Source organism: Mauremys reevesii, linkage group 1, assembly GCF_016161935.1.
Source record: "Mauremys reevesii isolate NIE-2019 linkage group 1, ASM1616193v1, whole genome shotgun sequence".
NCBI classification, from domain to species: domain Eukaryota; kingdom Metazoa; phylum Chordata; order Testudines; family Geoemydidae; genus Mauremys; species Mauremys reevesii.
The window spans coordinates 336503123-336526418 of record NC_052623.1 but is presented as its reverse complement, the minus strand read 5'-3'; the positions used below and the strand labels follow the sequence as shown (position 1 = coordinate 336526418).

General features: G+C 38.8%; 1 protein-coding gene across 2 annotated transcripts in view; it reads right to left on the bottom strand.

The window, feature by feature from the left end:
• Positions 1 to 502: 502 nt before the first annotated feature.
• Positions 503 to 23296, bottom strand: part of PTPN12 (protein tyrosine phosphatase non-receptor type 12) — a 165148-nt gene continuing 142354 nt past the window's right edge. The window contains exons 13-18 of one of the 2 annotated variants that reach the window (XM_039517815.1): positions 22197 to 23155; positions 15210 to 15287; positions 10310 to 10401; positions 5908 to 5938; positions 4776 to 4892; positions 503 to 1816 (exon numbers count right to left, since the gene is read on the bottom strand). In XM_039517815.1, coding sequence (XP_039373749.1) covers positions 1755 to 1816; positions 4776 to 4892; positions 5908 to 5938; positions 10310 to 10401; positions 15210 to 15287; positions 22197 to 23155 — 1339 coding nt within the window. In that variant the 3' untranslated portion in view covers positions 503 to 1754. Of the gene's footprint in view, positions 1817 to 4775; positions 4893 to 5907; positions 5939 to 10309; positions 10402 to 15209; positions 15288 to 17155; positions 17921 to 22196; positions 23156 to 23296 lie in introns of those variants that run through there. The other variant, XM_039517818.1, reaches the window with a different exon arrangement.

Below are 23296 nucleotides of genomic sequence, written 5' to 3'. Positions count from 1 at the left end.
TGACACACACCTGACTGCAACTACGTGAAGAACCACCAATTCTACAGAAGTTCCTAGCAGTCTTCTAGATTAACTTCTCACTGTCTAAAGCTTTCTGTTGTGGACAGCAGTGAGCCTGAAATCAGAGAAATGGAGGAAAAATGACTAAACTGCCCCCCACTGTGGTAGAAAAGACACTGTCAAATCCATGACTAGTGACCAGAACAGCAGATACTCATGTATGAAGGTTTCAGTAATAAAAACAGGTTATAAAAAAATCTTCATATGTTTTACTACTAAGCTCATTTCTACTGGTTTTTTGCATTGTAATTAGGCAGAATCTCTAAGAAAGTTGACAGAAAATATATATTTTTAGCATCCATTAGGTTCAGTTTCATTTTTACAGTAATGAGCACTGAAGAACTACTAACTTAAACAGCTGAATATGACCTGGCCCACCACAATGTACTCTAGTTCACTTTTGAATAATATACATGTTCCTTATAAGTAAAAACACTCAATGAAATTTTGAGGTACTTTCTTTAATTTAAAGAGTCTATCATTATTACAGAAACAAAGTTTATAAGTAGAGAATCCTTATAAGGATTAATCCTTGGCATGGTATGCTGCCAAGATACAGTGTAGCTGCAAGGGCTCTATTTGAATCTTCGTATGATAAGTTGCTTTCACACATACACACACTTGCTGAATGATCAAAATACTATTTTTACCAGCACAATGGAAAATAATGGCTCTCAAATAGTCCCTTTACCAGTGTGTCCTGAAATGTTTGTACAAAAGTAGAAATACACACCATATTATACTGTAGCATTAAACCAGTTATTATGTAGGAAGTTTAGGAAATTCATCTCTATAAATTGAAACTTATGAAATATTAAAATGAAAACTAATGAATGTTGGTTACTTAGAATGAGTTCTATTTTACCGGCAGGTCAGATACATTTTTTTTGTTTTTATAAATTTCTAAACCCAGATGAACTCAAACACTGAAGCAACATACATAGGCTAAGAGAATTCAATATTGTTCCAAGGCACTTACTGAATCTCCATGACTAGATGAAAACCAGAACAAATTAGGTCTGACCAACAGTATATAATATAAAAATAACCTTTTGCTTACAATTTACAAAACGTATTACAATCTTTATCTCTGCAAACCTGCAATTCTGGCTGTATGTCCAGAATTTTTTTGTTTTTAAGTCAGAAACTGTTTTCTAAAATTTCAGGGCAAATAATTTACAAATAAGATACACACAAATTTAGAACATGCAGAGATTTCTTACATCTTCTGTTAATATTTTATGATTGCAACTTTATCAAATTATATTCCTACTTGCCCTGTACATATACAAAATAATGCATACATGGTAATCAAAAGTTAGCAAAAAGTAGTCCATAAACTCAATTTGTCAAAAGTATCACTATATTAACAAATGTCTACAAGCAGCGTGTAACAGGGTTAAAAGACATTAAGGCAATAATACTTGGAAGTCAAAAATAAACCATATGTAATACTTTCTTCTAGGTGTAATAAGGCAGGTAGATGGCCCCAGCAAAAAGTTAGGTTGTAATACTGGAATCCACTGTTGTGAATAATATTTAAGGTTTTATGTGGGATGTAAAGTAAAAAGTGTACCATTCTGTAGTTATAACTACACTGTTGTGTGTTAGTCCCCAAAAAGTAAAGAGTGGAATACTATTTATTTAGTTTTCAGTGGCACTTGACTTTTCCAGAGTGACCATTTTCTTTTTCATCATGTCCATTCTGAGGGTGGCTCTCTTGGTCCTCTTGGCTTTCCACAACGGTTACCAAAACCTAAAAACAGAAAACATTTAAATTCTGTCAACTTTGAAAAAAGCAAATTCAGAAATATTAGCATTGAGAAGAATTGCTATTGTTAAAGCTGTTTCAGCATCTCCCACTTAAGATATTCCTATTTTCAGGGATTTACAAAACTTCATGTAGTCTCAATACAAGAGTTATAAACACAAGATGCTTGTAATAACGACAAACATGAACCAGATACTTTTATATTTCACTATTTAAACTCAAATTTGGAAGGTACTTAATCCACAACGCCAAATTACAGTCTTTTATAATTTTCTTATTTTATTCCCCCAAATACAATGATTTTGGAAAATTGTTTATTTCCTCAGGTTTTCATAACTATACAGTGAAAATGTGTTGTAATCATTAAAGCATAATTTTGCAGACTCTATAAACACGCAAGTGAGGATCGATTACATAATTAGAAACCCAAATAATTGTATGAGTAAAATATGACAATACATGGACAGTTTCAAAAAGGAAATTCAAATAAAAGTACATTACAGTATGCTCAATTTCTGAAAGGAATATACTAAGAAATTCATATTTACAATTGCAATAAAGTAGAGTAGCTACTAGGAGATTAAAATTTACAGCACTAATTGTCAAAATCTTTAAGCGAGGTCTAGTGCCTAGTATGGCTAGGCTGGCAAACCCTTCTGTTGCAGATGTAGCTAATACTGTTAAAGTGCTTTTGCATTTTAGTAATATTTGGAAAGTAACCCATAATAGCTTAATACCAAATCTGTTTATGTGTGTACTTTTAGAGTTTTATGCTCCTAAAGAATATAAGAACAGCCGTACTGGGTTAGACCATAGGTCCATATAGACCAGTATCCCGTCTTCCAACAGTGGCCAATGCCAGGTGCTTCAGAGGGAATTAACAGAACAGGTAATTATCAAGTGATCGATTCCCTGTCGCCCATTCCCAGCTTCCAGCAAACAAATGCTAGGGATACCGTCTCTGCCCATCCTGGCTAATAGCCATTGATGGACCTATCCTCCATTAATTTATCTAGTTCTTTTTTGAACCGTATTATAGTCTTGGCCTTCACAACATTCTCTGGCTAATTGTTCCAGGTTTACTGTGCGTTGTGTGAAGAAATACTTCCTCATGTTTGTGTTAAACTTGCTGCCTATTAATTTCATTTGGCGATGCCTAGTTCTTGTGTTATGTGAAGGAATAAATAACACTTCCTTATTTATTTTCTCCATACCTATTATGATTTTATAGACCTCTTCAATATCCCCTCTGAGTTGCCTCTTTTCTAAGCTGAAAAGTTCCAGTCCCAGTCTTATTAATCTCTCCTCATATGGAAGCTATTCCATACCCTGAACCATTTCCAATTCCAATTTTTTTTTTTTTTTTGAGATGGGGCGACCATATCTGCACGCAGTATTGAAGATGTGGGTGTACCATGGATTTATATAGCGGCAATATAGTATTTTCTGTCTTATTATCTATCCCTTTCTTAATTATTCACAATATTCTGTTAGCTGTTTTGACTGTCGCTGCACACTGAGTGGATGTTTTTTTAAGAGAACTATCCACAATAACTCCAAGATCTCTTTCTTGAGTGGTAAGAGCTAATTTAGACCCCAACATTTTATATGTATAGTTGGTATTATGTTTTCCAATGTGCATTACTTTGCATTTATCAACATTGAATTTCATCTGCCATTTTGTTGCCCAGTCACTCAGTTTGGTGAGATCCCTTTGTAACTCTTCTCAGTCTGCTTTGGACTTAACTATTTAAGTAATTTTGTATCATCTGCAAGTTTTGCCACCTCACTGTTCAACCCTTTTCCCAGATCATTTATGAATGTGTTGAACAGCACAAGTCCCATTACATATCCTTGGCGGGACTCCTCTATTTATATCTCTCCATTATGAAAACTGACCATTTATTCCTACTTCGTATTCCTACGACCATTTATTCGTATCTTTTAACCAGTTACCAATCCATGAGAGAACCTTCCCTCTTATCCCATGACAAAGCGCTTACTTTGCTTAAGAGCCTTTGGTGAGGGACCTTGTCAAAGGCTTTCTGAAAAGTTTAAGTACATTATGTCCACTGGATCCCTCTTGTCCACATGCTTGTTGACTCCCTCCGAATTCTAGTAGATCGGTGAGGCATGATTTCCTTTACAAAAGCAATGTTGATTCCTCCCCAACAAATCATGTTCTTCTATGTGTCTGATAATTCTGTTCTTTATTATAGTTTCAACCAATTTGCCCGGTGCTGAAGTAAGGCTGTAATTGCTGGGATCGCCTCTGGCGCCCTTTTTAAAAATTGGTGTCACATTAGCTATCCTCCAGTCATCTACTACAGAAGCTGATTTATGACAGTTTACATACCACAGTTGTTAGTTCTGCAATTTCACATTTGAGTTTCTTCAGAACTTTTGGGTAAATACCATCTGGCCCTGGTGACTTATTACGGTTTAGTTTATCAATTTGTTCCAAAGCCTCCTCTACTGACACCCCAATCAGGGGCAGTTCCTCAGATTTGTCACCTAAAGAGAATGGCCCTCACATCATCAGCCGTGAAGACCGATGCAAAGAATTCATTTAGTTTCTCCGCAATGGTGTTATCTTTGAGTGCTCCTTTAGCATCTTAATTATCCATTGGACGCACTGGTTATTTAGCAGGCTTCCTGCTTCTGATGCACTTAAAACACTTCTTGCAATTACTTTGAGTCTTTGGCTAGCTGTTCTTCAAATTCTCTTTTGGCTTCCTAATTATATTTTTACACTTGATTTTCCAGAGTTTATGCTTCTTTCTATTTTCCTCAATAGAATTTAACTTCCATGTTTTAAAGGACGCTACTTTTAAAAAGTGCTACTAAATGGAATGTATACACTGAATGAGTAAACATTTATATATTTATGTACTAAATTTAAACAAATACATAAAAGGGTCAGTTTTGAATGAACGGCAATTACCAATATCTGTGATTTCTACTGGAATTTCTGTAATTTGACCTCTTATATCAGTGGAACTGGAAAGAGGAATCTGAGGTATAGGATCAGCTGGTGTTTTGTTGCCCATTTCAAGATTATCTGGAAAACAAGAGATTTTAATATAAATATGTTAGGCAAGCACTTTTTGTGGTATTCTTAATTTCAAAATGATGCTTTCAAGTCAAACTTGATTCAAATTTTACCCTCTGTAGAAAACAGCCTTTATAAAATCCATGACTAACAGAAATGTTTTTATTCCAGTAGAAACAGTTTTTTCTTTTAACACTTCCCTGAAGTGCTTGTAACCCAGGCACTGCAGCACTGAGAACTGAAAGTGCTTATAGTAAAGTTTCAGCAGCTGAACTAATACCATTGGTCTTCACTGGCCAAACTTAGAGAAATCCACATATTAAAGTTTCACTTATTTCAATATGAAGTAAAGAAGATTTAAAAATTCCTTTCCGTTTTTATCTTCTAACCAACTAGTGTCAAAGGTAACTATGTAAAATATTATTTAAATTCACAGTATCTGTAATATATTCATATAAGTAGCTGTATTCATGCTTTCCTTTCAGCTTGTATTTGGTGTTTCTGAGCAACAGAACAGAATTCATTGTAAATACTTCAGGCTTACACCAATTTATTTTGGAGCTTCATTAATGAGGTTAGAGTGTTTGTGAAAATTAACTCATACTGTAAAATAAAATGAAAATTAACTCAATATTTATATAGTACATACAGAAGTAAAAGAGTAGTTTGGAAATGAAGGTGAAAAGATAAGACTTCGTTTGTTCATTAGTATAACAGTTACAATTGGGTAGGAATAATTTTTAAGTCAGGTTGTTGTAAACCTAACTATTATTGTGACAAAGTGCAACAGGCTATAGGCTACAAAAACTATGGTATTTAAAAAAGGATAAAGAATTTAAGATGTTTGGTGACTATGCAATGCACATCCCCTGCAGCTAGATCAATTCAGTAGCTAGTGCAAACAGGGTAACTAACTCCTTTTGGCCTCCCACCATTATTTCAAGGTAATTCACAGACTAGTAACAAGGCAAGTTGTTAGTTTGAAAGTTTCATTTATATTCAAGAACTAAAATCAATCACTTACCAAGCTTTACACATCCAGCTGTTTTCAAGCCCTGTTAATATGAAATATTGTATTTTAAATGTCTGTAGGATACCTCAAAATAATTTGTTAAAGAATGTCTGAGATTCAAGATAAAAGCAAACATTTTTGGAAGGAGATACCATAAGCAGAATTGGAAAATTTTACACTTCCTACCAGTGGTGTAGTCAGGATGGGACACTTGGGTGGGCGGGCAATGACAGGAGGGTGGGGGGCCCACCTCCCCCTATCCCTTCCAGCAGGCCTTGCGTAGGGTGATGGAGGTTCTGGCCAGGGTCCCCCTGGGGCCCTGGATGCGCACCCAGCTCCGGGAGGAGATGCAGCTCTCCAGCATGCATGAGTCCCAGCACCTGTTCTCGTCCCACAGCCCCACGCCAGGCCTGGCTCCCTGAGGAGGCAGGCGTATCTTTTTTGAGGAGCTCCTCTGCTGCCGCTTGCCTGACCCTCCCAGTGGTGGATTACCACTGGGTCATGCCTAGGGGGCCCAGCCAATTGGGGTGCCACCATCCCCCAATCCGCTCCGCCTGGCGCTTCTGCCAGAGAGCAGGGTTAGGTGTGGGGGCTTGCCCTGCTTCGCTCACCTAGGGCTTCTGTTGGGGAATGAGGCCAGGGCGTGGGGGCTTGTGGGCACCAGAGCGGGGGCAATCCCTGGTGCCTTGACCCCACTCCCTGGCTGGAGCACCGGGCAAGCAGGCAGAGCCAGGCAAGCGCTGGGGCCGGAGGCTACAGAAGACTCAATGTAAAAGTATGATAGACTCATGGTAAAAAGAGCTGATAGTTAATACATGAATTACTGTTAAAATCATTGTTTCCATTCTGGAATGCTGGCAAAATAATGCAAGTTATGATGCATTAAAGATGACCTGGAAAGCTTTTAAAGTTTGTTCACTTTTTCATTTAGTGGTTAGGGCCCTACTAAATTCATGGTCCATTTTGGTCAATTTCACAGTCACAGGATTTTAAAAATTGTCATTTCATGATTTCAGATATGTAAATCTGAAATTTCACAATGGTAAAACTGTAGGGGTCCTTACCCAAAAGGTGATTGTGTGCATGTGTGGGTGGTGTCACAAGGTTATTGTAGGGGGCTTGCGGTACTGCCTGCCTTACTTCTGCGCTGCTGCTCATGGTGGCGCTGCCTTCAGAGTTGGGTGGACAAAGAGCGGCAGCTGCTGACCTGGAGCCCAGCTCTGACGGCAGCACTGCTGCCAGCAGCAGCTCAGAAGGAAGGATGACAGGGTATAGTATTGCCACCCTTACTTCTGTGCTGCTGCTTGTGGGGCACTGCCCTTAGAGCTGGATGTCTGGCCAGCAGCCTCTGCTCTCTGGCCACCCAACTCTGAAGGCAGCACAGAAGTAAGGATGGCACTACTGCGATCCCCTACAATAACCTTGCGACCCCCCCCCACAACCTCCTTATGGGCTGGGACCCCCAGTTTGAGAAATGGTGGTCTCCCCCCGTGAAGTCTGTACAGTATAGGGTTCTCAATCTTTCCAGACTCCTGTACCCCTCTCAGGACTCTGATCTGTCTTGCGTACCCCAAGTTTCACCTCACTTAAAAACTACTTGTTTACAAACATCAGACAAAATACAAAAAAAAAAGTGTCACAGGACACTATTACTGAAAAATCGCTGACTCATTTTTACCATAAAATTAGAAAATAAATCAATTGGAATATAAATATTGTACTTACATTTCAGTATATACTATGTAGAGCAATATAAACAAGCCATTGTGTGTATGAAATTTTAGTCTGTACTGACTTCGTTAGTGCTTTTTATGTAGCCTCTTGCAAAACTAGGCAAATATCTAGATGAGTTGATGTACCCCTTGGAAGACCTCTGCATATTCCCAGGGGTACATGTACTCCTGGTTGAGAGCCACTGGTATAAGGTAAAAGTAAACAGAAGACCACATTTCACAGGGGAGAGCAGGTTTCATGGTCCGTGATGTGTTTTTCACGGTCATGGATTTGGTAGGGCCCTATTCATTGTCTATGAAGATACATTTCTACTTCATTTTTGTCAAAATCCACAATTTCTTGCTTTTTATAAAAGTAAAAAATAGCTATTCTGATTTTTCCAAGAGTAGTTCGGGGGACTTCAGGTTTGCCTCCAGCTGACACTTCTATTGCATATCTAACAGAGGCAAACATACCACTTTCTATACCCTCTGTACTTATACAGTGCTAAATTGATTTAAAGTTACAGTATTTTTATTGAAGATGCTACATTGTTGCTTCCCAGCAGAGTATGGGAAGCGGGAAACAGTCAGTAGCAGGAGCTCAGATGACAGCTCAATAATTAATGTGATCATGGGGTTTGTGAGCTGCTGAGGGCAAATGGGTGTCCCCAAAATGGCAACATTCAAGGAGGAAGAGAGGGAAGTTGTATTTAAAACATTAGGATTTCAAACATACATATTAATATGAGGCCTGTTACAAAAATGTTACCGACAAAATTAATTCATGTCACTATTAAATTTGCATTCAGGTTGTTCCTTTCCCTTATCATCTTTCATATTCCGCTATCTCAGCACAGCAGCCATCTAACACAGAGGAGGGCAAACTACGACCCATGGGCCACATCCGTCCCACAGGACCATCCTGCTTGGCCCCCGAGCTCCTGACCCCTCCCCTGCTGTCCCCCTCTCCTGGAGCCTCAACTCGCCCTGCCACCAGTGCTCTGGGCTGCGCGGCTAGCTACAGCTGGGCTGTGCAGCTGCAAGCTCCTGCCACTCTGAGTGGCATTGGGGTGTGTGTTGGATAAGGGGCAGGAGGTTCTGGGGTGCAGTCAGGGGACAGGGAGCGGGGGGGGGCTGGATAGAGGGTGGGGTCCCGGGACGGGGCAGTCAGGGGACAAAGAGCGGGGGGAGGGGGGGCTGGAGGTTCTGAAGGGGGCAGTTGGGGTGCATAGGGGGCAGGGGCCAGGCTGTTTGGGGAGGCACAGCTTTCCCGACCCGGCCCACCACACAGTTTCACAACCCTGATGTGGCCCTTGGGCCAAGAAGTTTGCCACCCCTGATATAGCATATTAGTAATGACTGCAATAATGAATAGAATTAAAGTGGAATTGACTAACCAGTTAAGTAGCTGCATGATTTGGTCACCACTAGCACAAGATCATTCTAAATCTCTAGCATAGTTAGGACAGTTTATTACATAGGCCGAGAATTTAGTCTTCCATCCTACAGGTTTGGAAGTTTTTTTGGACATTTTAATACTCTCACATGTTTTCAATTTATTTAATCAACTTTCTATCTTGTGGTTGAAGTCAAGGCCACTTCTATTATAATGTGGAGGAGCTCTTAATGGGGACCAGCAAAGAAATACACTGGGCTGTGCGCAATGTTTCTTCCCTTCTCTTTTTTTGAGCTTCTTAATGATATGAAGAAAGCCTGTAAGGCTGAGTTTTTTGGTTTGTTTTATTTTTTTCCACATTAAAAATACAAGCCTTGGGCAAAAGCTTCCAAAGTGCTTAAGTATCTTGGGAGCCTATGTCCCATTTTCAAAAGACTTCCAAGTGCCTAAATCACTAAATCATTTTGAAAATGTGAGTTAGGTGTTCTTGGAAATTTTACCCATAGTCTACCCTGACAGACAATGGACAACTGGAAATTTGTCATCATATTTCACTTAGCGTATTTGAGACATTAAAAAATGATTTTTATTTTACCTGTTTTTGTTAACCCCTTTAACTAAAATCACTTGGATGGCAAAAAGCTCCCAACCCACATTTCTCAATCATGTAAGACCTCCTCTAACAGTAAAACCTTCATATTCTTTGTACTTTTAAGAAAAACACCTTTTGGAAAATATCTTCTCAAGATCCTTATACATCAAAGGATAGTCATAATCCTAATTTACACAGTAATACATTTTTTCTTCATTGCAGGTCACCTTTAACATGTCTACAATTTTGTATGGGGCAAGGATTGGTGAAATGTAGTTGGTTGCAATGGAAAGGAAAGAGGGATTGTTCCTAGCAATGTAACTTCAGAAGGCAAAGGAGAGTCGTTTGAGTGTAGGTAGCATTTAACTCATTTCATAGACCGTTCAGTTTCTGATTTTAATTTTCACGCCTGTTTAAAGTTAGAAGACCTCTGTGCTACCACTTCATGTGAAGTACTGGTGACAAAAAATGCAGAATGTTAGCACTCAAAATTCAGAACAACAGCATAGAAAAGCAGCTCAGGTTTAATTTTAAAAATTAAATTGATATAGGTCACCAGTTAAAGCAAAGGGGGGAGTTAACTTGGTCAGTTGAAGTTTATCAACAATTATAACATTTTTTTAAAAAAATATTCTTTTACCATTTGGCTGTATATTCAAAAGATTAGTTCCAGAAGCTAAAAATTAACCTGTACTTGTCACTCATACTTACTGTAGATTCTGTTTGTTCAGGAAGATTCTGATCTTGCAGTATACGCCTTTCAGCAGATTGTGAAAATGTAACAGGCTTGGTCAAAGGTGCATCTAATAAAAACGAAATTTTAAAATCAAAATATATTTCAGAAATGTATACACTGTGGTCTCCTGGAGTTTCAATACCACACCAAGGACCTTCTTAACAAAACTTTAGAGATAAGTTACATTAACAACCTTTTCTAAGAGGTCTTTAAAACAAACAGTATTCACAATATTTCTAAGCAACATTTTGTTCAAGACACTTAATGAAGAACTTCCAAAATTACAAAGTGCCACCAATCAAAATGCAAAATCACAAAATTCCCTTTTTTGCTTAAAATTGGATAGAATTTCCTACAATCAGGGAATTCCAGTTGGTAGGCAACTGGGTTAGTTTTTAGGTAAAATTTAAAAAATGCAATACACTAACTGCAAAAAAATTTATACCCTGAACATATACAACATGCAAAACTTGGATATGCATTGATAGAGTCCACTAAATTCTATTTTGACATCTCAGGCTAGAATACAACATTATATGCAAAAGAAATATTTTAGAGGGAGATTAATAGATATTTATAAAGTCACAGTTACAGACGGTACAAAGCCAAGAATTTCAAACCCAAAAATTCAGAGCTAGGGTTAGATCTGAAATATCAAAACATGTCAAGCTAAGGAAATGCACAAATAACCATAATTCTTCCCTGTAGTGACACCATACAAAAATATGATTCAGATTATGGCATTTTAGCACTTTTTGTCTGAATTAAATGTTTAAAGACAGAATTTTCTTCTCACGTCTCTACAGGACAGAAATAAGATTGTTTAGGTACTGCAACTGTACATTTTTATATCTTAAGGTGCCTTGATTTCTTTCAGGGTTAACCTTCAGTCCGAATTTCCTGGGTTTGTAACACTTTCTTTTGAGATAATTACAGCATCCCTGATTTTTTTTTTTTAAAGCTTTAGTACTCAACCTTAATTCCATTTTAAACAATTTTTGTCTGCAAATTTCCTTTTAAAAATGGTTCTTACATGGGCACTACACAAATTCCAACAATGTTACAATGTGATAATTTTAATGATTTGAAAATATGAAGCAAAAACCTTATTTTTTATTTTAAATGTTAACTTTTATGACCAGATTCACCAGTATGCTTAGACGTGCCAAGCAGTAAGAATGTACACACACCTTCTCCTTTATTAAGTTTTTCCTGTCCTCCAAACTCTGTGTACAAACATGCCACCTCGTTCTCTCAACTGCCTGGATCCTGCATATTTCCTTGTGCACCCCGTTTTCTCCTCCCTTTCTGCTCTCTCTTGAATAGCTCTGGTTCAACAGGTAGCTTTTGTGGAGACATATTTAGGATTAACGGTAATTTTTTGCCATTATTTTTCATAACAAAATTTGCCAGGGTTTAGTGCATTAAATCTTCAGAGAAACTGAAGAATTTACCCTCATTGAAAATGGCCTTCATCTCCCATTGTTCTCAATGAGAGATACCAAGTCGCACTCAAAATGGTGGCCTCCTATGCTGCCAGGAGGTAGAAGAGAACACTCCAGGAGAGATGCTCCTCTCAAGATGGTCACCAAGTGGTTTCAGTCTGTGTCATGTCTCATTGTTCTCCATCATTTTGAAAGAGGGCTGTTCTTTGTGGATTTTCTGTAGACCATTATTTACTATTTGCTGAATGAGAAACTTTTAGTTACAAAAAGTAATTGGGGAATTTTTAATTTTTTTTTTAATTCTTGAAATGTAGCCTGGACAAGATTTCAGTGAGTTTTAACAGTGTGAGAAGCGTGAAGGGTCTGCATTATTCCATTACAGAGATCATTCAGGACAAAAAAATTATTTGAATAGGATGCTAACTTGCTTAAGGAGCCCATTTTAATTAATTTTGATTCAGACAAAACTGATTTATTTATGAATTCTCAGAAAATAAATACTATGCTCCAGGAGTAAGTGCTCTAAAAGATGTGTGGAAAATCCAGTTCATCCTTAACTATGGATTCACAAATGGCACTTTCACAACTCAGGTAATTTCTATAAGAATTTTTAATGAATCAGTAAAATCAGGGGTTGTACCGTACGACTGGAGAATTGCTAACATAGTTCCTATTTTTAAGAAAGGGAAAAAAAGTGATCTGAGTAACTATAGGCCTGTTAGTTTGACATCTGTAGTATGTAAGGTCTTGGAAAAAAATTTGAAGGAGAAAGTAGTTAAGGACATTGAAGTCAACGGTAATTGGGACAAAATACAACATGGTTTTACAAAAGGTAGATCATACCAAACCAACCTGATCTCCTTCTTTGAGAAGGAAACAGATTTTTTAGACAAAGGAAACGCAGTGGATTTAATTTAACTCGATTTCATTAAGGCATTTGATACGGTTCCACATGGGGAATTATTAGTTAAATTGGAAAAGATGGGGATCAATATGAAAATTGAAAGGTGGATAAGGAACTGGTTAAAGGGGAGACTACAATGGGTCGTACTGAAAGGTGACCTGTCAGGCTGAAAGGAGGTTACTAGTGGAGTTCCTCAGGGATCAGTTTTGGGACCAATCTTATTTAATCTTTTTATTACTGACCTTGGCACAAAAAGTGGGAATGTTTGCGGATGACACAAAGCTGGGAGGTATTGCTAACACAGAGAAGGACCGGGATATCATACAGGAAGATCTGGATGTCCTTGTAAACTGGAGTAATATTAATAGGATGAAATTTAATAGTGAAAAGTGCAAGGTCATGCATTTAGGGAGTAAAACAAGAATTTTAGTTATAAATTGGGGACACATCAGTTGGAAGTAACAGAGGAGGAGAAGGACCTTGGAGTATTGGTTGATCACAGGATGACTATGAGCCGCCAATGTGATATGGCCGTTAAAAAAAGCTAATGCGGTTTTAGGATGCATCAGGCGAGGTATTTCCAGCAAAGATAAGGAGGTGTTAGTACCGTTATATAAGGCACTGGTGAGACCTCATCTGGAATACTGTGTGCAGTTCTGTCTCCCATGTTTAAGAAGGATGAATTCAAACTGGAACAGGTACAGAGAAGGGCTACTAGGATGATCCGAGGAATGGAAAACCTATCTTATGAAAGGAGACTCAAAGAGCTTGGCTTGTTTAGCCTAACCAAAAGAAGGTTGAGGGGGGATATGATTGCTCTTTATAAATATATCCGAGGGATAAATATTAGGGAGGGAGAGGAATTATTTAAGCTTAGTACCAATGTGGACACAAGAACAAATTGATATAAACTGGACACTAGGAAGTTTAGACTTGCAGTTAGACAAAGGTTTCTAAGCATTAGAGGAGTGAAATTCTGGAACAGCCTTCCAAGTGGAGTAGCGGGGGCAAAAGGCATATCTGGCTTTAAGACTAAGCTTGATAAGTTTATGGAGGGGATGATATGATGGGATATCCTAATTTTGGCAATTAATTTGGCAACTGATCTTTGATTACCAGCAGGTAAGTATGCCCAGTGGCCTGTGATGGGATGTTAGATGGGTTGGGATCTGAGTTACTACAGAGAATTCTTTCCTGGGTGCTGGGTGGTGAGCCTTGCCCACATGTTCAGGGTTTAACTGATTGCCATATTTGGGGTCGGGAAATAATTTTCCTCCAGGGCAGATTGGCAGAGGCCCTGGAGGTTTTTTGCCTTCCTCTGCAGCATGGGGCACGGGTCACTCGCTGGAGGATTCTCTGCAGCTTGAAGTCTTCAAACCACAATTTGAGGACTTCAATAAGTCAGATATAGGTTAGGGGTTTGTTACAGGAGTGGGTGGCTGAGATTCTGTGGCCTGCATTGTGCAGGAGATCAGACTAGATGATCGTGGTGGTCCCTTCTGACCTTGAAGGGTATGAGTCTATACAAAATTCTCTAGAGCATTACCAATCTGCTCAGACCTGATTTACATTAATTTCTTTTATTTATTTACTAATTAAAGCCATTGCTGGTTTTATAAGTGAAGTATACTGATACAGACCCAGTGACTGATTTATTAGAGTTGGAAGTGTTATCTGTTTCAATATGTTACAGTAGCACTGTGCTAAATAAATGTAACAATATCGGACTGGACTGCTGCTTCTGCTGGACACAATGGAGTCAGGCAACAGGGAGCTGTAAACAGCTCCCTTATTCTCTGCACAACCCTAGACATTGCTTAGAGCAGCCTAATGCTATTCTATGATAGGGACTGTTGCCAGCTGATTTGAAGGACCATCTATCAGCTAAGGAGAGAGTAGTACAGCATACACCAGCCACACTCCCTCCCCAACCCCTGCATTGGAGGTTACAAGTATACTGAAGAAGCAGACAAGTAAATCTTTAGTGGAGAGGGGGAAATACAGCCACACTTCTATCCCTGCACCGTTCTCTTCAAACTATCCTTAACATAGTGTTACAAGCTTTTAGAATACTGTATTTTAAGAACATATCCTTTTTTCAGGAAATGTTGACAAGCCATAAACTCAATTTTTATCAGCATTCCCACCAGCTGTATCCAGGTGCATGTATTAATGTATTACTATGCTAAATGGATGTAGGTATAGAGAGCATACCGATCAAGTTTGCAGATGACACAAAGCTGGGAGAGGGGGTGCCCATACTTTGGAGAATAGAGCTAAAATTCAGAGGGATCTTGATAAATTGGAGAACTGGGCTATAGACAACCAAATGAAATTCAACAGAAACAAATGTAAGGTGCTACACTTAGGGGGGAAAAAGGCATGGGTGGGGAAAACTGGCTTGATACCTTTTTAATTCTTTAAAACAAACAAAAAGCAGCAGCACTCAGAACTACTGTATTGGACTGGTATTATTCAGAATTATTTTATTCCCCAAACCTGTAAAACATAACAGAAGAGACTCACTCTGTTCACTTGCTAATACAAATGATTCTGGTGTTCTTTCTGGTAGTGGGGGAGAGGAGTCTTCACTCACATCAGCATCTAAAATCAAATATATTACTGTAGTTAGACAAACTGAGAATGATGTAGCTTTGTTTAAACAAACGGAATTTTTAACAACGCTTAATAGGTCAATTTTTACAAGTCCACAGTATAAGGCATTGTATAAAGAAAAGTTTAAAACCAAATACAGATGCAACAACAGGTTTATACAGCAAATGAAACCATTTCCTCTATCATTCTCATATTTTAGTGTGCAAACTCTTTGGGGAAAGGGCAGTGTCTCTGTATTGTTCAGTAATTAGTTCACTGACAGTGTTCAGCAAATCAAATATCAGATGAAAAACTACTTTCTGTTCAGATGCCTCATGTTCTTCAATTTGTGCTTGGAGGGGGAAGAGTATCTCCTTAATGGTGTTTGAGAAGCTTTTAGTAATAAGCTCAAAACAGTAATACAAATAAAGAAAAAACTTACTGTGCCTGTTTAGAGCAATGAAGCAAAAACAATGTTTTGTGCTACCCACTCTGAATTTAAAGAGAATTAGGATGACTCTGTACTGGAGAGCTCTGCTATTGCTTCTTGAACCTTGAGGGTTGTGTCAGTGCCAATAGCAATAGTCCAGTGTATCCACAGTAGCCATTTCGTTTTACTTACAGTTCTGCCCTGTGATAAATAAAGGGGAGGGGGGCAGCTCCCTTTTATGGACACCCAGCCAGCCAGTTAGCTACAAAATCCCTGTTAGTAGCTGTTCTCTACTTGCTTTACCTGTAAAGGGTTAAAAATCCCATAGGTAAAAGGGAGGGAGTGGGCACCTGACCAAAGAGCCAATGGGAGGGCTAGAACTTTTTAAAATTGGGAAAAAAAATTCCCTTTGTGTCTGTCTGTTCTCTGGAGAGAGGAGACACAGAGCAGCAATGCTGTAAGAAGCTTTAAACCAGTTATGAAAAATCATCAAATCATACCTAGGAATTACTTATCTGAACCCCAGATAAGCAAGTACATCAGGGAATATCTAGGAAGATGTGATTAGGTTTAGCTCTTATTTCTTTATGGCTTGTGGACGACTCTGTGCTAACCCCAAAATGCTTTTGTTTTGCTTGTAACCATTAAGCTGGACCTCAAGAAAACTATCTTGATGCTTAATTATTATATTTGCTCTTTTAAGATCTAGCAATAGCCTAAGTTCCAAATGTATTTTCTTTTTGTTTTTAATAAAATTTACCTTTAAGAACAGGATTGGGTTTGTGTGTCCTAAGGTTTGTGCATGTTTAATTAGCTGGTTTCCTTTGTTATCTTTCTCAGCTCTTCCCCAGGGATGGGGGAGGGAGTGTAAGGGCTCGCGGGTACCCACAGGGAGGAATTCTCATGTGCGCCTTCCTGGGTCCGAAGGTTTTTTTGTTTTGTTTTGTTTTGGGCGCACTTGGGCGGTGGCAGCATCTACCCATCCAAGGTCAGAGAGAAGCTGTAATCTTGGGAGTTTAATACAAGCCTAGAGTGGCCAGTATTAATTTTTAGAATCCTTGCGGGCCCCTACCTTCTGCACTCAAAGTGCCAGAGTGGGGAATCAGCCTTGACATGCCTCATGTCTATACACAGCATACTAATCAATCTTTGTAGGCACACTGCCTCTCAAGTTTTTAAGCCCACAATTTCAGGTTTCCTGAAACAATGGCTTGCTAGAGATTTGAAAAATGTTTCTGCAAGTCCATGGAAATTATGAGAGAAGAGGGGTCAAAATCCCAACTCCTTTAGAAACATAACCATTCATATCCATGGCCTGTTTGCAAAACGGAAACAAAACAAGACAATTTTCTACTGGAGGTAAGAGAAGACTACTATTTGTTATTAAATATTGTTTTCTTTGCTGGTGGTGGGTTTAACTTTATGCAACAGCTGTTGCTGATCCCATTTTGTAAATGTGTATGATTTTGATTAAAGATATTATAGAAAATGAGGTAGTCTGGTGTCCAGTGAGATTTAATGATACTATGAAGGATAAAATTTCATTAAGCAGAATAATTTAACAGATATACTGAAAACCATCTTTATTTAACACCACATACAGGCCAGCTGAAGTAATCAATGCAAAAACGCATAATAAAACAAACAGCTTGTAACTAGATACTGTAGGGACAGGAATTGCATCTTCTGTGGATTCTCATTGTCTTTTTGTTAGTTCTGATGAGGGGCAGAGTTGCATAGGAATGCCCAGGAAGAAGCAGGTAAGAATGGACAGTCCAATATGTAGTGCTCATGTCTAATGGCATTGTACTGAAGAGCTGGAACAGAATGCACGTGCAGGGAGCCAGAGGGGAACAAACTGCAATTTGCCTCTTGCTCTGCATTTATTTCCCGTGAAGAGCTCCCTGTGGTACTCTTTTCCCAGTAGGCTCATTTCCCTGTCACAATAGATGTATTCCATCATGGCTTCTCTGTCCTCTTCCCTGAATGTACACAAAAAAGGTTGACTGTCCTCAAACTTCTATTTCTTGTCCTCCACCTCAAATTCTATTGCTGTATATTTTCACACCCCTATGATGGTCACCATTTCATCTCTTGCTCTGCCTTAGCAGAAGACAGGTCAAGCATCTGCTCCTTGTGGTGCTGCCTGTTCACTATCTTGGTGTAACTAACATTTCCAAATTGTGGCCTTGATGCAGTAGTGTTTTCTAAACTGAGAAATAAGGAGAGAGTCAACAGGCATGTTAATGTATTGACCACCCTTGAAGTATCAAGGAATGTCATAAAAGTAGCATTCATTTCCCTTTTAAATTCAAAGTCTAAAGATAATCTGCAAAAGATTTATTTTAGAAAACTGAATATGAGCCCTTTTTGCTTCATTATGATTTAGAAAACTTTCAGGTTCGTATTTTTACCCGTTGCCTTTGAAATATCAGGAATACGAATTTATGTCTTTCCCAGTTTTGATGGAAGACTTACTGGATATTTCCAGAGAACATATAGTCAGCTCTCACATCTTAACAGAAAGTTAGGGCATGTTGAATTTTTAACAAAGGTTTCCTTTTTCCAAAATGTTAGTGACAGAACAAAAAGTGGCTACAAATACCTTCCTCTTTCCATTGTTAAGCTTTTACTCTAAGCTCTTATGACATTAATTTCAGAGGAGTAAACTAACAGCAATATATCTTGTTTAGAGGACCTTTCATCTCCCAAGTCCTCATTCGAAACTTGCTCATCAGCTTGTGTCCAGAAAGAGACACTGCAAAGAGATCTTTCAGCACCCAGAACAGTTCTGAATAAGCCTTTATCCACATCAGTTCTGGATTTGGACCCAATATGTCCTTTCCACCTTTCCTTGTTCCTCAACAGCACATTGACAGCTTTTTTGATGCTGTCCAAAATGAACTCAGACTATAGATGATGATGTGCTGAGAATATTATCAATGTGTCATAAATAGGTGTCTTCCACGCTGCTGTGGAGCAACTGTCAACATTCCAGGCCTTGTTGCACTGGACCTTCAGACCCTCTATCTTCTCCCAGAATTAATGATACTTTGCTTGGCGAGACATTTGGAACCCAGCTGTAAAACATGGTATTATGAATCAGTTCAGCTGGGAATAATCTGCTGGTTGCCTCAGGTTCTCATGAACACCCAAACACTTCCAAACCAGCTGGACGCACATTTAAATGATGGTTTCTTCTGACATACTACAAAAGTGGCCTGGTAACTCAAGAGATTGTGAAAACACATGTACTGACATCCCAAGCATGTGCAATCCAATTTGAATGGGTGAAAGGCTTCTAGCAAATTTGACCCTTGTACAATACAGAAGCACCTAAACAACAATCACTGCACTGTAATGTACACTAATTGCACTGTTGCAGCTGTTATGCCAGTACTGTTCTCTACCCTGGTGATGCAATGGCGGAGATGAACAGATGTCACAATTAACTCAAACGACATCCACAAAGTCCATGTGCACTGGTGCACTGTTGAAAGTTTGGCATGTGGACTTGCTGGCATGCCTGTAACAGTGGTTAGCATGCCAAATTTTTCTAGTATAGACAAGAAAAGTTCACACACATGTATATGGTCTCTTCTTTAGGGCTTTTAACTAATTATTAGCACTTTCATCTCAAAGTACTTTACAACCAAGTAAGCATCACAAATAGCCTTCATGCGGTTTGCACAGGGTGGCTGGCCTCTTAAATGAAGTGGGTCCAGCTTCTCTGGAGACTAAGAAGTGCACCCAGTTGGGAGTCTAATGAAGGGGCAGCTGGCACCTGATTGGGAGTATAATTAGAGAGAAGACAAGACAGGAGAGCTTGAAAAGGACTGGGGAAGGACTCTATGAAAGGAAAAACTGCATGATAGCTCCTTAGAATCTAGGCCCAGGGAGGGCAGGAATAAACTATCTAGCTATGAAAAAGACAGGCCCAAGATGTGAGGAGTAGCAGAAAGACTTCAGGAAGCGGTATGTCTGGAGAGGGAATAAACTGGGACAAACTGCAAGCAGCAGCAGCATAAAACCTTAAGAGGAAGGTGCAAAGTCTGAAGAATCTGGTATAATAGGCTGAGACTGAGAAAAATAAAACCCCAATGAAAAAGCTGTTTGAAACCTAAGTGTCTGCATGGTAATCTTTAAAAGACAACATGGTGCATAGTCCTAGTGTGACATTGTGGATGATGACTCCTATTCACCTATACATGGTTGTGTTTAATGGAGAGTCCCACGAAATACAAAGAAACCCATCAGTTTAGGGGTGGTGCTCCGCTGAGGCCTGCTCCATTTGAATCTTTTGTCAGAAAGGCCGAACTGCTACTGCAGCACTGAAAATCTTTATCATACAACCAAAGTATAAAGCCTAAACAGCCGTTCAAGGGCATTAAACACAATTTATAATCCTCATTTTAAGACCAGCCCTTGAATGTTTTTGCACCTTTATACCACACCTTGCATTCCCACCTTATTTACTTTTATGTCCTCACAGTATCCATGCCAGGAGAACATGGCTAACATGTTCAGACATGAGGAGATAGACTTGATCATCATCATCATATCTTGGGACTGACAGTAGCAAAATAGACAAAGCAACAGCCCTGGGTGACAGCACCAAAAGTCTGAGTAGAAATACATTGAAAATAAACAGTTTAATATGAATTTACCTGTTTTTTACTAGTCTCAAGAAAGACCATTTTGGCAGATATGCTAAATAGGGGATGGAAACAAAGGGTATTTGCTTTTTGGTACGTGTCTGATGATTTTAAAAAATCTTAAAATAGGAATTAGCTACTTTTAACCCTTAGACTATGTGCAAGCTATACTTCTGCTTGTAAAAAGAATTTAATTCTGAAGTACCTGTAAAAATAGTGTTTTTTTAGATTTGTCAAAAGGTAGTATTCTTTTGAATATGTGTCGCATTTCTGACAGAAGCATAGCCTAGGAAAAAATATGAAAACTTTCAAAACGCTTCTCTGAAGCAGCAGCAAGGCATCACCTTTGTTTAAGAAAGTTGACTTCAACATCTCATATCACTGAACACCTTCCCCTCATTTTGGGCCATTCAAGACACACACACACACACACTCCTCCCTCCCCCCCCCCCCATTCCAACAGTGGTTGGGGCAGATGCTTCAGAGGGAATGATCAGAACAGGGCAATTATTGAGTGAGCCATCCCTGTCATCAATTCCCAGCTTCTGGCAGTCAGAGGTGTAGATACACCCAGAGCTTGGGGACAGCTCTCTGACTATCTTGGCAATAGCTATTCATGGACCTATCCTCTGAACTTTTCTAATTCTTTTTTTAACCCAGTTATGCTTTTGGTCTTCACAACACTTTCTGGCAAGAGTTCCATAGGTTGACTGTGTTGTGTGAGAAAGTACTTCCTTTGTTTTAAACCTGCTGCCTATTAATTTCATTGTGTTATGTGAAGGGATAAATAACACTCCCTTTTTCACTTTCTTCACACCATTCATGATTTTATAAACTGTATTACATCACCACTTAGTTGTTTCTTTTCTAAAATGAACAGTCCTGTCTTTTTAATCTCTCCTCATATAGAAGCTGTTCCTTACTCCTTATCATTTTTGTTTCCCGTCTCTGTACTTTCTCCCCCAATATACATATATATTTTTTGAGATGGGGCAACCAGAACTGCATGCAGTACTCAAGTTGTGAGTGTACATTGATTTATATAGTGGCATGATGATTTTCTGTCTGATCTATCACTTCCCTAATGATTCCTAACATTCTGTTAGCTTTTGGACTGTTGCTGCACATTAAACATAATTGAGCAGGTGACATCAAACACTAATGTCTTTCTTTTGAATGGAGCTGGGGTGTAAGCCTGTCTTCCTCACCTCATTCTGATGCAGCGAACTGCAAAAACCATAGAGCCCAACAGTAGTATTAGAAATGCATCATCTGTTCACAGTGTAACACATTTCTCAAAGAGCGATAAAGCAAAGATTACTGTTTTTCACAAATATACTTTAACCAATGGTGACAGCAGCCAGATAAATTACTCAGAAAGGTGTATTGCTGCTATGTTTTCTACTGTGAATGTAGTTATGCAAACTAACTGTATATCCAACATTTACCAGGCTGTGATATTTGTTAAGTACACAAAAAATTTACACTAATTTCCAAGTAGCCAAAGTGGTGGAACGAAGGGGCAACCTAACTTCAGATGAGATGAATGAGACTGTTGAAAAAGTAGAAACAGGCTATTCATGGAGTAAATGTTTCTCAATACAGCACTTGAGACAGTTTATCAAGGTTTCTAGTAATAATACAACAGGGTTAACTCACAGGAGAAAAGATTGGGAAACTAAATTAGATTGTTGCAGAAGCAGCCATACTGTCAATTTAAAGTTTAAGATTTATAATTAAATATTTCTTTGCAATACTGTCTTAAAATTATGAAGTATTTTCCCACTCTACAGATTAAATGTGACAAATATAGCTGAAATACAAAAAACCTACCTTTTTCCTCTTCAAAATGTCTTACACTTGGAACATCTTGTCTAGCAATGGACATTGATAATACTTTTCTAGAAGAAATGTTTTCAGTACTAGTGGAAGCAGAAACTGTGGCACTTGCGGTTGAAATATTAGACATACTTTTGGTCATGGCTCCATCAACGTTCCTCTCATCTGTATCAGAATCATCGGAATGAAGAGGATTAGTAAAACAGAGGGGTGCTCTAACTAAAAGCATACTGCTCTGATGATCAATTGTTTCACTGGAAGAGCATTCCACTTGAGATGTGGGGTTTGGTACCAGAGAGGCAGTTTTAATACCATGACTTAAGACATCTGAAGACATATCCTCAGACGCGGATGTAGGCAGTGCATTTTCAGGCCCGTGTAGTGACCACATGGCATGCCCCTTCTCTTTGAGAAGCAGACGGTCTGGTCTTGGTGGAGCATCAGAATCCTTCTGGCTCTGCAGCCCTTCCAGTGAAGCTACTAAGGCTTTGTTTTCCATACTAGAGTTTTGAAAAGAGTCTACAAGTGAATCCCCTGAACTATGATCCAGTGGCTTAGAGTTCTTATCCATTACACAAGATGAAACAGACTTCATTTTAATTGCATGTCCTCGGTTCAAAAGAGTATTCCCATCAAAGCTTCGTGGACCCTCCTGAAGAGGTACTTTCTTAATTTCAAAACTTAAGTTACGCTCAAGCTTTTTCTCCACACGTTCATTGGGTTCATTTTTCCCTGAATGTTCTGTTGATTTATTATAGTTTTCATTGAGGTCTGTTGAATGGTCTGATGAAACCATGTGCAAAACTGGCTTTGGATGGTATCTATCATTGTCCTGCCACACAGTAGTGACTGTCGGATAAGCTGAAGGAGGAGATGGTGTTAAGATGGGTGGTACTGGGTGAGGCTCTGGAGGCTGCAAGATTTCTTCCTTAACATCTCCTTCTACAAGACAACTGCAAAAAAATAATTATGTAAATTCTCTGTATTTCAGCAATATCACATCTGATATTATAGTTCAAAAAAATTCTGAAACATCCAACATACATTAATCTTAAAGTCTGGGCAACACTTCTACTGCTTGCCAAAAATGGTTG